The 15,322-nt window shown below is 39.1% G+C and overlaps 1 protein-coding gene across 3 annotated transcripts in view; it reads left to right on the top strand.

Annotated features, from left to right (window-relative positions):
• The window catches only part of VPS41 (VPS41 subunit of HOPS complex), a 187,900-nt gene that overhangs the window by 12,973 nt on the left and 159,605 nt on the right, over window positions 1-15,322 (top strand). For all 3 annotated transcript variants that reach the window (XR_009520589.1, XM_060020220.1, XM_060020222.1), the window contains exon 2: window positions 85-123. Coding sequence is in view for 1 of the 3 variants with exons in the window: in XM_060020220.1 (XP_059876203.1) it covers window positions 85-123 (39 nt within the window). In the remaining 2 variants the exon portion in view is untranslated. The remainder of the gene's footprint in view (window positions 1-84; window positions 124-15,322) is intronic.

Raw genomic sequence — 15,322 nt, forward strand, 5'->3', positions numbered from 1 at the left:
GACATGATGACTCTTGTTCCTTGAAAATATTTTTTCTCCTTTTGTCACGTGTTCTGACCGTTTTCCCCGCTCTCTGCTTTGTAGGAAACGGGGTCTCTTGAAGAATCTACAGATGAGTCTGAGGTAAGGTGGGGATTCAGGAACCTGGGAATTTCTAGGTAAGCCAGCATCTTGCGCTGGTCATGCCTTGCTAAATGCAACATTCCCCGGAACTTGGCGTGGTAAAGTAGGGCCATAGGTGATTAAACCTTGGGGAAGGACATGCCGGTCATCTTTAAAACTATTAAATGGATTGGCTTGGAAAATAAACAGGAAAAGGAACACAAAGTTTTCTCCTCAATTTGAACAGTATTTTAACCTGAAGCATGTTGGCAGTGGTGAAATTGATGCAAAGTTTTACAAACCAATCTTGAAACTTAAAAACCTATTTTTGAAAATAGCCACTGTCGGGTCTGCACTACTTATTCTTTCTTTTTTCTTTTAATGAATATGGCGTGCTCATTGGTATAGTTTCTGAATCATTGAAATGCTCATTTATTTCACAAAATAAAAAGGGAAGTAACTACCTTAAAAGCTGTTGGGGAGCTAAGTTGTGTTAACGATTGAATTTAAGGAGAAAAAAGTAATATATAAAGGAGGGCTTTAAAAAAATTTCTCAAGGCTATGCATAAAAAATAAGTTAAAGCATAACACTGATTCATTAGTTTATTAGTTTTATAGATGGACTAATAACAATAATTACTTTTTTCCTTTTAGTATTTCCTTTGACTCAGAGCAATATAAAAGTATTTATGGTAACCTTTTGGAAATCCACACCAATGTGATATTTAATATGATCTATTCCATTTGGATTGATGTTATAATTATTATCTTCTTTGCTTTTGGCGGGGAAAGGGGGACATACATATTCTTCTAGAGAATACCTTACATATCATGCCATCGTGCATTTGTAGTTTGGCTGTAGAGTTGTGGTTCCTCACATTTTCACTACTAAGGATCTCTGATACTCTCTTCAAAGCTCCTGGTAAGGTGTCACTGAATTTGCTTATAGATAGGATATAATAGTTGTGAATTTTTAATGAAGCATTGAAAGCATTTCAGACCAGCACCATTTTTATTTTTGGAAAGTTCTACTTAACTGAGAAGCCCGTGTTCTCAGAATCACTGGTTCAGAATCCTGCAGTGTCAGAGCCCTGTCCAGGAATTTCATTTCAGAGATAAGGAAAATGTTGGCAGCCACCTACAACTAAATCTTTCCCCACATCCTTTAGATGCTAAACGGATCCAGAAGGAAAGCAAACAAAAGCACGCATAACCCCTGTCTCCAGCATAGTTAGGAAACAGGGAGTACTCTAAGCTCTGGATTGACTGGAGCTGAGGGTCAGATGGATGGGAATGAGGGGAGAGTAGCTGAGCCCCAGCGGTGGCAGAAAACAGGGAAATCATAAATCATGCCCCATCCTGAGTGGGGAGGTTGTGAGAACAGGTCTGAGACGGGTGGATCTGAGCAGCGACTGTGCTGGAAAATTTTTTTTTTTTTTTTACTTTTATTTGCATTTATTGTTTTTAGTGACATTTATTCCCAGGCCGTAGGTTTTTGTTTCTTCAGTTTTTTCTGGGATATCTTTTTCTTCTGTGCAACCTCCTCTTCTGGTTTAGGAACAATCTGTTCTTTTTCAGTAAGGATCATCTCAGTGTGGCCGGGAGAGCTCATGTATGGGTTGATCCGACCTTGAGCTCTGGAAGTCCTGTGCCACACTGCGGGGAATTTGTTCACCTGGCTGTGCTCAGTGACCAGAGAATCTACATCTAAGCCGTTAAGTTCAGCATGACTCTCTGCAGTTTTGAGCATGTGCAGTAAGAATACAGCACTCTTTTTGAGCCACTGCCCCTGCATCCAGCCCCACTGTTTGGCCTGGGCACACCTACCAACTCCACCATTGTAAGGACAGGTTGGCACACATTGCTTCTGTAAAGTAACATCCTTCAGATACTTGGTGGCTTTTGGATATGCGTACCCTTAATGGTCTGGGCAGTTTCACGAGTGTTCTTAAAGTGAACATGAAGATTTGAACCTCTTGCATGATTTTGTGGGGTTTTTCTGGGCCAAGTGGATAGCGAACCATTTTTAAAGAGGTCACCTCAGGCCGCTTACTGGAAAAGCAGAAAATTTAAAGAAAGGCGTTTGAAAATGCATGAAACACTGGCCGTACAGCATTGGGGTGGGACTGCTTCTTGAGAGAAGGGGGAGGCATCCCCTGGAAGCCTGGTGGTGAAGGGAAGAGGAAAAAGCAGGGAAATTCAGGGTGCCCAGAAACAAACAATATCATAGAGTCAAGAGATTTACCTATTCTTCTCTCCCCATCACCAAAAAAAAGATGCCACTTATTAAAGAAAACGTCCTTCATTTACCAGTGTAACTAAGAAACCTAGTAAAACACCCAAATACCTCACCTCTCCATGGGAGCACCTGTTGGTGCTGTCCAGGAAAATATAAGACATTTTAAAATGATGTGAAACAGCAGGTAGCATCTGTATAAAACTACTATAGGGAAAAAACAAGGTGAGAATCAAAAATTTTCCAAGAGAACACCGACATAACACTCCATCATGAGTTGAATATCTTTAAACAAGCCTTTGCAGATGTGAAAAACTATCTTAAACCAGGAATTTACAATCTCAGAACAGAAATGAATCAAAAAAGTAGGAAGTGAAGGAATAAGAGTTGACCACACTCAAGAAAGAAATGGAAGGAAAAGATACATGAATGTTGAGGAAACTGAGACCCAGAAAGGAACCTGACCATCTAAGGTTGTAGCTGTTTCATGGGAGAAATGGGTTCAGATTCTAGTCCCCAGACTCTGGGCTCTTTTGGTCATTTTGCCTTCCAGCCCTGGTGCCTTCTCAGGATGGTACCTCAGGTTCATATCTCAGCTGTGCTTCATACTTGCTGCGTGACCTTGGGCATAGCACTCAACCCTTGTATTCTTCAGTTTCCTCATATGAAAAATGGTAGTTACTGCTAACCTTGTATTGGTATTGGTATTGAGGCACCACTTGGTGGCCCGAGAATCTTTATTCTTCCTTTTCTTCCTCTATCTCTTCTTCCCCTTAGCTTTTGCAACTATTAATTAAGCTTTCTCAGGGCAGGCATTTCCTTTATGTACACATACCTCTTGTTTATTCAGATGCTCAGGTGATCTCCATTTTTGTGAACAACAATACTCAAGTGTTTTTAACGATGTAATATAACAATTTATTTTTCTCTCACTTTACGAAATGCTGCATTTCATATAAATTGGGCTTTCACGTTACAGGAAAACCATAGTGTTAGGTTATTCTGAAGTTATTTTTTAAACTTTTAGTTAATTTTTAATTTAAAAATTTTTAGTTGTGGTAAAACATACATAACATTAAATGTACCATCTTAACCATTTTGAAGTATACAGTTCAGTATCATTAAGGATATTCACATTGTTGGGCAACGTGTTTCTGGAACTTTTCTCCACTAACACTTATTTTCCTTTTTGTTTTTTGATAGTAGCTATCCTGACGGTGTGAGGTGATATCTTACTGTGGTTTGATTTGCATTTTCCTAATAATTAGTGATGTTAAGCGTCTTTTCGTATGCTCATTGGCCATTTGTGTATCTACAGAGATATATCTGTTCAAGTCCTTTGTCCATTTTCTAATCGAGTTGTTTGCTTTTCTGTTGAGTTGAGGAGTTCTTTATATATTCTGGATATTAACCCTTTATCAGGTATACATATGGATATCAGATAGATACCTGGATATTAACCCCTTATCAGATAGATACAGATACAACTCAACAACCTGTGGATAGGATGGATAGATGGATAGCTAGCTAGCTAGCTAGGTAAAGGTCTGTAGAGTTATAAGTGATTTACCTTTATCTTTATCTGTGTATTCTATATAAAGGAAAAAAGAATATATAGAGAATATATATTTATCTATGTGTATCCCTTTTTAGTTATATGAATTACATATATTTTCTCCCATTCCATAGGTTACTTTTTCACTCTGTTGAGTGTATCTTTTGATATGTAGAAATTTTCACTTTTGATGTAGTCCAGTTAATCTATTTTCACTTTTGTTTCCTGTGCTCTTAGTGTCGTATCCAAGAAATCATTGGCAAATCCAATGTTGTGAAGCTTCCTCCTTTGTTTTCTTCAAAGTTCTTATTTTACTGTGTTTGAGAAAAGAACACAGAATGCTCAAAATTATACGTTATGTTTTCCACTAATCTTGAAAACTGCAGCCAAAGGAAATGAATTTGAGGTGTGGAGTACAATTAAAATAACAAAAGTGGTGTTTATGTCAGGATGTCAAACTTTAAGAATGTTAACTTGTTCTTTATACTTAAAGTAGAAATTCAAAACCAGATTACGACCAAGATAGTAAGTAATGTTATTTAATAAGCTGCATAGTTAGGGGTCTTGTATTCATGTTAATACTTAATTATGGCAATTTGAAGGATAACTAAACTGGCCCTCATGTCTAGGATTTTTTGTTTTTAATATACAGTCTACTGTTTATTCCACCTTGAAATGGTGAGCCAGACTATTTCTTAGATGGTGTCTTGGAAAGCTTAACAAAGAAATATGTTGTCTTCGAAAGGATTTCATTCCCGTTTTGAAGCTCTAAGATGTTTTCAGTTTTCAGAGATGATGGCTGCTATCATGTAGGTGGTAGCAGAGTGCTCTGGGAATACAGAGGGAGTGGGTGTTTAGTCAGGAATGGCTTCATTAGGAGTCTTCAGGAGCTATTATGGAGGATGAGTCTGGGCAGAGAGGCTGGGCACGGCTCTGGGAAGGAGGGAATGTATGTGCCTAGGCCAAGTCATAAAAATGCATGCACGTTCAGCCAGCTGTGATGAGCTCTGTGTGGCTGGCATGCAGGAGGAAGTTGGGGAGATGAGGTTAGACAAGGAAACTAGGATGCGGATGTGAAGCTCCTAATGTGTCGAACCTGGCAGTTTGGACTTGACCCTGTGGACACGGGGGTGGGCGGCCGAGGGGAGGCAGCCAAAGTCTTGATTGTCAGGGGTGAGGATAGGGGCTGGTGACAGATGAACTGTCCGGAGAGACCCGTGGCAGGAAGTTTACAGTGGAAGCCCCCATTAGAGATGGGGTATCGGGGCCTGGGCTAAGCAGTAGCAGAAGGCAGAGAGGAAATACTTCTCAAGTTCAGTGAACAGGAAGTATAGGCTGGTATGTGAGAGATGAGCTGGATGGGGCAGGGTGGTGTGGTCCAAGAAGATTACCAAAGTATCTAGTTCTGTATGGTGGGAAACAGAGTAAACCCCATGATTAGGTAGTTAAAGGCAAAAGACATTCTAAGCCTAAAATTTGATATCTCTGTATTCAGTTTTTTTCCCTCAAAGGTGGTACTTTTTACTTCACTGGTGACCCCTTTTATTAATGGCTTTGTTCTGGCTGAAACAAGCAATAAACTTTTACACACACACACGCAAGTGAGCAAGCTAATATCTGGGATTTTAATTTTAAAATCCTACAAGTTACTGCTTATAGAGGAAGGTTCTGCACTCTCTTTGGAGCAAAGATGGTATTGTGGAATGAGCACAGTATTGGGCATCTATTTGGATAATGAGGCTCATTACAAAAACAAGCACGTTCAACGTAGGAAACAGTGCTTACGTGTGTTAATCGGCCCTATGACTTGGCCATGATGACCGCTTCTGTTTTACAGATGAAGAAACAGACGTAAGAGTGTTTAGTTAAGTTGCCCAGGGTCACCTGGCTTGTCAATCGATTAGAACCCAGCAAGCTGACTGCAAGTTCTGGTCTTCTCACCTCAGTTACGCTACCTTCAACTTCACCTTGACCTCTGTAATTTTATGCCAGACTCTTCCTCTATGCACCTTTATAGAATTAGACAGGCCTTAAAAAAAAAACCTTCCTTAGAACTTCTTCCTATGTATAAAATGATACTTTGGATGATGTTACAGAGTTTGGCTTATTCAACTAGTAGGATAAGACGTCAATTTTAGAATCTTTGAACTAGCTTTCTGTTCTGGAGAAGAGAGGATTGTCTAGCTAATGTATATATGACATTAATAATCTAATAAAATTCCTGTTTTGTCATAAAATAAATGTTATTTATTTACAAAATAATTAAAACATTTATAAATAATTATATACATACGTATGACATATTTATAAAATAATGTTAGTTATAAGTTATATCCCCTTTGAAAAGTACATTCATCTCTGTGTGCACAAATTTAGCCACAAGAATGTGCATTACAACTTTTTATATTATAAAAATTTGAGAACAGGCTAAATATCTAGAAATAAGGAATTGCATTATCTTTTTAATTTAAAAAAGCTTTTGACAAAAATGCAGTTTAGAGGTGGGGGGTGATTGGCAAGCTCTTTTTGTAAATGTTTAGATAGTAAGTACTTAAAGCTTTGCAATCAAAGAGGCAATACTGAGGATATTATGAAGGTATGTAAGCATATGAACATGTAAAAACCCTTCTTTGTGGGTTGTACAAAAACAGGCATCTGGCTGGATTTGGCTGTGGGCTGTAGTTTGCTGATTCCTGATTTAGAGAATAATCCAGTTTCTCTTCACCCTCCAAAGTCCACATATGATCATAGAAAGGAGGACTACAAGGCCACATCATCACTGGGTCATGTGACTCTTATCATAATCTGCCTTCATTTTTCTAAATTTTTCATAACATATGCATTACTTATATACTTAGCAAAACAATACAATTATTACTTTTAAACAAAACTTGTTAATGTCTGTACGTACTACAGAACTTTTGGGTTGCAAAGCTGTGGAACCCAAAATAAAACTGCATGTCCTTCCTTCCCTACCTCAAACTCAAACAGGGAGTTAGGGAAAAAGTTTGGTTTATTTCTTGCCCTCTTTATTTTATCCAAGATTTTATATAAAACCAAAATTGTTTTTACTCTAATAAGCATTTTTTTCTTGAGTTTTTTAAAAGTTTAAAATTTTGAGATAATCGTAGATTCACATGCCATTGTAAGAAATAATACAGAGAGTTTCTTTATACCCATCACCTAGTTCCCAAAGGGTAACATCTTGGGTAACTCTAGCACATCACAACCAGGACATGATATGATATGTGATGCATATTGATGCAATCTACAGACCAGACCTTATTCAGATTCCATCAGTTTTATATGCATTCATTTGTGTGTGTGTGTGTTTGATTCTGTACACTTTTATCACATGTGAAGATTCCTGTGACCACCAGTGCTGTCAAGATACAGAACAGTTTCATCATAAGATGAAAAATAAGTTCCCTTTTAAGTCACAGCCACTCCCTCCCCCTCCTCCACCACCTGGCAACCACTTTTCTGTTCTCCATCTCTATACATTTGTCATTTCAAACGTATTATATGGATGGAACTGTACTGTGTGTTTCCTTTTGAGATTGACTTTTTCCTACTCTGCTACTCTTTTCATTGGCGTGGTTAGACCATTCACATGTAAGGGAATTATTGACATATCAGGGTTTCAGTCTGCTGGGTTTTTTTCTGTTTGTTTTCTGTTTTTCAGTTCTCTTGTTTCCCTTTTCTTCCCTTTCTGTGAGTTGCTTGAACATTTTTCTGAGATTCCATATTGATTGATTTATAGTGGTTTTGAGTACATTACTTTGTATGGTTTTCTTAATGGTTGCTGTAGGTGTTAAAATATGCATACGAAACTGGTCACAGTCTACTGATATCCAGGACATTTTACTACTTCTTGTCACATATAGAAACCTTACTTTTATGTCCCTTTACCCTTCCCATTTTTAAAATACACTTGTCTTAAATATTTACTTTGTTCATTGAGCACCACATCAGTTGGTATTAAACTTTTTAATTCAACTATCAAATATGATTTAAGAAACTCATGAAAAGAGGGATAATCTGCTATGTTTACCCCATTATCACCCATTTTTATGTTCTTTTTAAAGTTCTAAGCCTTCTTCAGTTTTCTTCTATCTTCTGTTCCTTCCTGTTTAGAAAAATTCCTTTAGCCTGTTCTTTAGGGATAGATTTGCAAGCCACAAATCCTCTTAGTTTTTCTTCATCTGAGAATGTCTTTATTTCCCTTTCATTCTTAAGGGATATTTTTACCAGGTATAGCTTTTGTAGTTGACAGTTCTTTTGTTTTAGAACTTGAGAAAATATATGCCACTTCCTTCTGGCCTCTGTCATTTCAAATGAGAAATCTGTTGTCATTTGAATTGGTACTCTCCCATAAGTAATGTGTCATGTTTCCCTGGCTGCTTGCAAGATTTTTTTTTACTTTAGTTTTTAGAATTTTAATTAGGGTGTCTCTTGGAGTGGTCTTCTTTGATTTCTCTTCTTTGGAATTTGTTTAGCTAATTGAATCTGTAGGTTTATGTCCTTCACCGAATTTGGACAATTTTCAGCCATCATTTCTTCGAATATTCTCAGTTCCTCTATCTTCTCCTTCTGGGACTTTGATAATGTGAATATTACCCCTTTTGTTATTGTTCCACAGGTCCCTGAGATGGTTCATTTTCTCCAGTCTGTTTTCTCTTTGTTGTTCAGATTGGGTAAATTCCATTGATAGATCCCTAAGTTCATTGGTTTTGTCCTTGTTATCTCTACTGCTGAGCCCATCCAGTGAGTTATTTCTTTTGGGTATCGTATTTTCTAATTCTAAAGTTTCCATTTTTTAAATGACTAATTTCTTTGCTGAAATATTCTATTGTTCCATTTGTTTCAGGAGAATTTATAATTGCTTGTTGAAGCACTTTTATGATGGCTGCTTTAAAATCCTTGCCAGATAATTCCAACATCTGATTCATTTTGTTCTTATAATATACATTTTAATGGAAGACAATATTTAGATCATGAAGAATTATCAGTTACGTCATTTTATCAGGTTCACTTATTTCCATGTGTTGTGCTCATTGCTTTACATGGATTATTTCATTTAATATGGACCACAGTCCTTTTAAGTACTATATTAGGCAGGATGCTGAAGTAATAAACAGTTCCAAAATTGTAGTGGTTTGACATAGCAGAGGTTTATTTCTGGGTAGAATCAGTGACATAGGGAGAGGAAATTGAGGCAAAAGCAATATAGAAATGTCATCATCTTCCATAAGACCTTTCCTATTTGTGGACCAGGTACAATGTGCTGTGGAAAACTTTCATAGAGCTGGAAACTGAAGCAGTTCTGCTTCATAGAGATATGTATTTTTTTAAAACGCTGTTTTGGATAGGTTCTCAGTGTACTGTTTATTTAGAAGTATATGCCACCTTTGTAGAGGAGTTTAGTGGGTTGTACAAAGAACTTTGCAGTAGAAGCATCAAAGTGTTAGCCTAACCTTTCAAGATTAAACTTGCACAGCAAAGAGGAGAATAACAAGGGGAAAGCCATCAGGCTAAAGAGGGTTGGCAAGGAAAGAGAAGAGCACCGAACGGAAACTGGTGTGTAGTGAAGTCTGCTTTCTACCAGGTAAGGATTCCAGTGACCTTTAGTTATTCATGAATGCAACTGAATAGATAAACAAAGGCTTATTCTGCCTATGGTGTGTTCCTTTGAATTGCATGTGAATTATATGACCTGTGCCTGGGCCGTGGCGTGTAATAACAGAGGGTTAGTTACTGTCACTTCTGTCTTTATAATTTTTGTTGCCATTATTTATAAGCATGCCTCCTAAGTGATGTCCACTCAGATCTGGCTTAGTTCTTGCAAATATCACAATTAGGAGGTTTTGAATATGTTAGATATATTAATTTTACTAAACCGAGGAGACTGACAAATAGCTGAACCTATTTAAAACAAACCTATACACAGTTTATGTTGAATGAGGAATTAATTTTAAAATGTACCTTCTCGGTGCATCTGCCACAAGGAGAATTCTTTTTCAGTTTTGTTAAAATGAAAACCAGTCATTGTGAGAAATCAGGAGATAGGTTTTTTAAATCAGGAAATGCATCACAGAAAAATAATTTATTTTACCTGGCAGGTAGAACATTGTGAATCATTTATTGAAACTTAAATTGGTTCTTTATATCTATTAATTTTAATAAATTTATAGCAACTGGTAACTAAAATGGTAATGTACCTTGTTATGAAATTGATTGGTGAGAGAAAGGGAGCATGGGGTTATAATATTGTATCCTTCCAAATAGCCCTTGGATTAAAATTTTGCTTTTTCATTTAATGAGCTATTAATATTAACAGGTTCTGCTGATTATTGCATCATTCAGGCAAGGATAAACATTCTCTGTGAAGCATATATTATAAAAATGATATATTTGGAAACTTAGTAGAAACTTTCCGGATGCAAGATTTGTGAAACTGTATTTCTGCTGCTGGTTCGAGATTGAGAAAATGAACGTGACTTTTTCTGGTATGACATATATTTGAACAGAATTTACAATTTCACTCGGAGAAATTTATAATTTACATAGGAGGAAAATTATTTTAGACAGCCCAAGGTGGACTGATTATTTTATTTATACAACAGATATTTATTGGATACTATTATGTTTTGGGTGCGAGGATACACCAGCATTTGATAAAGGAGGCAGACAGTAAACAAAAACATATATATCAGGCGGTAATACATGTTATGGATAAAAGTAAAATGACATTGGGTAAGAGGACTGTGGAGTGGGCTGAGGGATGCTCTTTTACCCTGGACAGTAGGGGAGGGCTCTCTAATAAGATGACATATAAGTAAATATCCAGGGGAAAGATCTCATAGGTGAAAGGAAGAGCAAATACAGTACCTTCAGTTGGGGTCCTGCTAGAGGTCTTCGAGGATACGAGCAGGGCTGCAGCAGAGTAATAGGAAATCATGTCTGAGAAGTAATGAGTGGTCAAGAACTAGAGCCTGTAAGTCAGCTTATGGACTTTGGTTTTTACCGTGCGTAAGATGGGAAGCCACTGGAGGATCATTGTTTGGTAAGATCCCTTTGGATGACGTTTGAAAAAAGTCAGGAAGGTGGTGGCAAGTAGGAAGCAGTGAGACCAGTTAGGAGGCTTTGGCAAAACTCTGGCTAGAGGTGATGAAGATTTGGGGCATTTTTTGAAGTAGAGCCAATGGATTTGTTGACTAGGAGGTGGACGTGTAAGTGAAAGAGAGGAATCAAGCATGAGCAACTAGGATGATGGAGTATGTTAATTGAGATAGGGGAAGACTCTAGCTAGCACTAGTTTTGGTGCTCAGGGTGAGTTGCTGGTGATGGTGGTAGTTGGGCGGGGTGGGTAAATCAGAAATTCCATTTGGGGTATCTTAAGTTGGAGATGTCAATTAGCCATCTAAGTGGAAATGTCAAGTCGGTCATTGGATAAAAAAGACCAGTGCAGGTCTGGACTGAAGATAAGAATTTGTGCATCAGGGCTTCCCTGGTGGCACAGTGGTTGAGAGTCCACCTGCTGATGCAGGGGACACGGGTTCGTGCCGCGGTCCGGGAGGATCCCACATGCCGCGCAGTGGCTGGGCCCGTGAGCCATAGCCGCTGAGCCTGCGCGTCCGGAGCCTGTGCTCCGCAACGGGAGAGGCCACAACAGTGAGAGGCCTGCGTACCACAAAAAAAAAAAAAAAAAAAAAAAAAAGAATTTGTGAATCAGCATTTGGATGGTGTTTAAAGCCATGAAACTGGATCAGATCATTTAGGGCGTGAGGACAGATACATAAGAAGCCTGATGTCTGGACCAAGGCGTACTCTAACGTTTTAGAGGTCTGGTAGATGAAGAGAAATCTTCAAAGGGGAGTGAGAAGGAGTAACCAGTGACGTAGGAAGAGAACCACTAGAAAGCAGTGACCCAGAGGCCAAGGGAGGAATGCATCTCAGGAGGAAGAGCGTGGTCAGTTATACCAAATACTGCTGGGAGGAGGAATAAGATGAGGTCTAGGGCTTTACCCTGGGATCTCTAATGAGGCCATTGGTGTGCTCCTTACAAGAGCAGTCGTGGTGGCTCATACTGGTGGAGTTGGTGGTGGGACCTGACTGGAATGGGCTCAGGGGAGACTGGGTTGGCAGAATGTCTCAGATGCTTGCAGAAATTCTTGTACTGTGTATTACAAGATGTTGGTATCTAGAATGTTCATAAGGGACGCAGCTGTTCAGTGACTGTTAAAGGAGATGATAGTTGTTCAGCACTTTGTCATTAAAACGTATTCAGTAAGTATGCTGCTGCTACTGCCGTTTTGTTATTTTTGTCCAGTTCTATGCCAGGTACTTTCAAGAAGTCAGGGACCCTGTAACCAGGTTCTCGCTAGCAGAGCTACTTGTGAGTGAACAAATGAATTACTCTTCACAACAGTGATAGGAAGCTGGCATTGTATGTTTATTTTGAAGATAGTGAAACCAAAGGGACCTTTGAGAGGTCCCTTTGTCAAAAACATGCACCAGTGACCACCCCTGGCCTCCTGACTCAAGCTGAGAACAGTTTTATCCCACCCCGTGTCCTCAAAAGGATCATGATTTAATTTAGGGGCAAGCAATGAGAACTCTTCTAGTTTGGGGTTCAGCTTGGGGAATCCAGCTCCATAGCCCACCATCATTTTTATCCTCTCTGATTGATATATTATTCTCAGTAATAGGCAGATACGTAGAATAATGGTCCCCCATGGATGTCTTCATCCTGATCCCTGGAAGCTGTGAAGATGTTATGTGACATGGAAAAGGAAATTAAGGTTGCAGATGGAATTAAGTTGCTAGTCAGCTGACTTTAAGATAGGGAGGTTATCTTGGATTATCCAGGTGGGACCAGTGTAGTCACAAGTCACAGTGTCGTCTTTACGGGTGGAAGGTGGAGGTTGAGAAGGTCAGAGTAATGTGGTGTGAAACAGGACTCGACCTGCTCTTGCTGGCTTTGTAGGTGGCGGAGGGAGGAGGGAACCCACAGCCAAGGAATGCACGTGGCCTCTAGAAGCTGGAAAGGACAAGGAACCAGATTCTCCCCTAGAGCCTCCAGAAGAAGGCAGCCTGCTACCATCTTGATTTTAGCCCAGTGAGATCTGTATTGGATTGTAAAATAACAAATTTGTGTTGTTTCAAGCCAGTGAGTTTATGGTGATGTGTTACAGCAGCAATAGCAAACTAATACAGTAAATAATGTGATTGTATAATCTTGGTCCCTTAGCACTTTTCATTAGTCTTTATTCTTAGGGTTTTAGGAGTAAAATACATCCAGCAAAGGAGAACATACAGAAAATGGTTGTAACAAAATTGCTAATACTGGGAGCTATATTTATAAAAACTTATGTGTGTCTTTTCTGATAATTGCTCAAGAATGTTGTTTAAATGGTAATTCTACTTAACAGTTAGGGCCTGATACTACCCTGTCAAGGCTTTAAGGCAGTTTTTTCTCTGCAGACTCCAGAAATGCTATAACAAATCTAAATAACACATAGATCTCTTTTCATCTGTGAGCTATTTCAGTTTGAGTACAACCATTTTTTTTTTTTTTGGCTGCGTTGGGTCTTCGTTGCTGAGCATGGGCTTTCTCTAGTTGCGGTGATCAGGGAGATTCTCTTCATTGCAGTGCGCAGGCTTCTCATTGTGGAGGGTTCTCTTGTTGCGGAGCACGGGCTCTAGGCATGCGGGCTTCAGTAGGTGTGGCGCACCGGCTTAGTTGCTTTGCGACATGTGGGATCTTCCCGGACCAGGGATCGAACCCGCGTCCCCTGCATTGGCAAGCGATTCTTAACCACTGCACCACCAGGGAAATCCCACCATTTTTAAATATAGTGATTCACAGGCATCCGTGTAATCATAATTCTTTAGAATATGATTCTCTTCTCCAAAGACCTCAGTGGATTAAATAAATCTCTCAAAATAGTATCAAAGAGATGGGAGTGGGGAAACCTCCGCTAAAGCTTAAGATTTTAGTCTGTTTTCATCATTTCCATCAGTGGTTGGGCATTTTTGAGATACTTGGCCTGTGATGGGCTACTTTTGGTCAAGCATCCAGGAGAGACTATTGGCTTAATAAGAACGGGACTGTAGCATTTCCTTTAACTTTCTTAATAACAAGATTCACATTTAGATATGTTTGAAAACATTTTTGAAATGATATGACAAACTCAAAAGTAATATATCTTCGTTTTTTTGTAAGTAGTATAAAACAAAGAGGGAACTAGATTAGAAATAATTATGTTTGCTCAATTTTATGTCTGGAAATAAACTCCAAAGGGAAGATACGAATTATACCGTTTAAACTTGGGGGCTATAATACAAATAATGGTAATATTTTTAGTAATTGACATTCACTGGATACTTAGGTGATGCTGTGCTTTGTGCTTTACATACATTTATTACATTTAATTCTCACAACAATCCTATAAGATACATATTATCATCCTCCTTTCACAAAAGATGAGGTAACTGAGGTTTTAAGTAACTTGTCCAGTGTATGAGGACTGTATGGTACAACTGGCATAAGAAAACTTTATTTTAGCTTATTTTGTGACTGCCCATTTGATTTTGAATTCCAGTTGGTTTTTGAATAACTTTCTCTCCTTTCTTCCCCTGTCCTTTGTTAACAAATGACATTAGTGAACTTTACCAAGATTTTTTTTTAATTTTTAAAAAAGATTTATTTTATTTTTTGGGCTGCGTTGGATCTTCATTGCTGCGCGCGGGCTTTCTCTAGTTGCAGCGAGAGGGGGCTACTCTTCGTTGCAGTGCACGGGCTTCTCATTGCGGTGACTTCTCTTGTTGCGGAGCATGGCATCTAGGCACGCGGGCTTCCGTAGTCGTGGCACGCGGGCTCAGTAGTTGTGGCGCACGGGCTTAGTTGCTCCACAACATGTGGGATCTTCCCGGACCAGGGCTCGAGCCCGTGTCCCCTGCATCGGCAGGCGGACTCTCAACCACTGCACCACCAGGGAAGCCCTTTACCAAGATTTTTTGATCATTCTTATTTCTCATATCTCTTACAGCATCTCCTAGATTTTTGCTTTCTATTTGGATATGTCCTCGAAAAATATGTTTCAGTGTGGGAGTTTCTGAGAGTCTTCTGAGCCTTTGTAAAGTGCCCTTGAGGTAAATCTACAGGGAAGCAGCCCTGGGAGGAGGTAATCTCCACTTGGTGGCGGAAGGCTAGAAGACAGAGGAGCGAATGCAGGTCAGTCCTCACCCCTGCAAGGGCTCGGCTGTTCCTGCTGATTTCTATAGTGAATGGAGCAGCAAAACCTCCAAGTTAGGCATTGTGGGGGAGAGGTAAGCATCAGGTCTAAACAGCTCCCCCTTCTAGATGATTTCACTTGCTTCCATGGTTTCTCACTCAGGGATATTCTGGAATCCCTCCTTCCTAT

This window comes from Delphinus delphis, chromosome 9 (assembly GCF_949987515.2).
Source record: "Delphinus delphis chromosome 9, mDelDel1.2, whole genome shotgun sequence".
In the NCBI taxonomy this organism is placed as follows: Eukaryota; Metazoa; Chordata; class Mammalia; order Artiodactyla; family Delphinidae; genus Delphinus; species Delphinus delphis.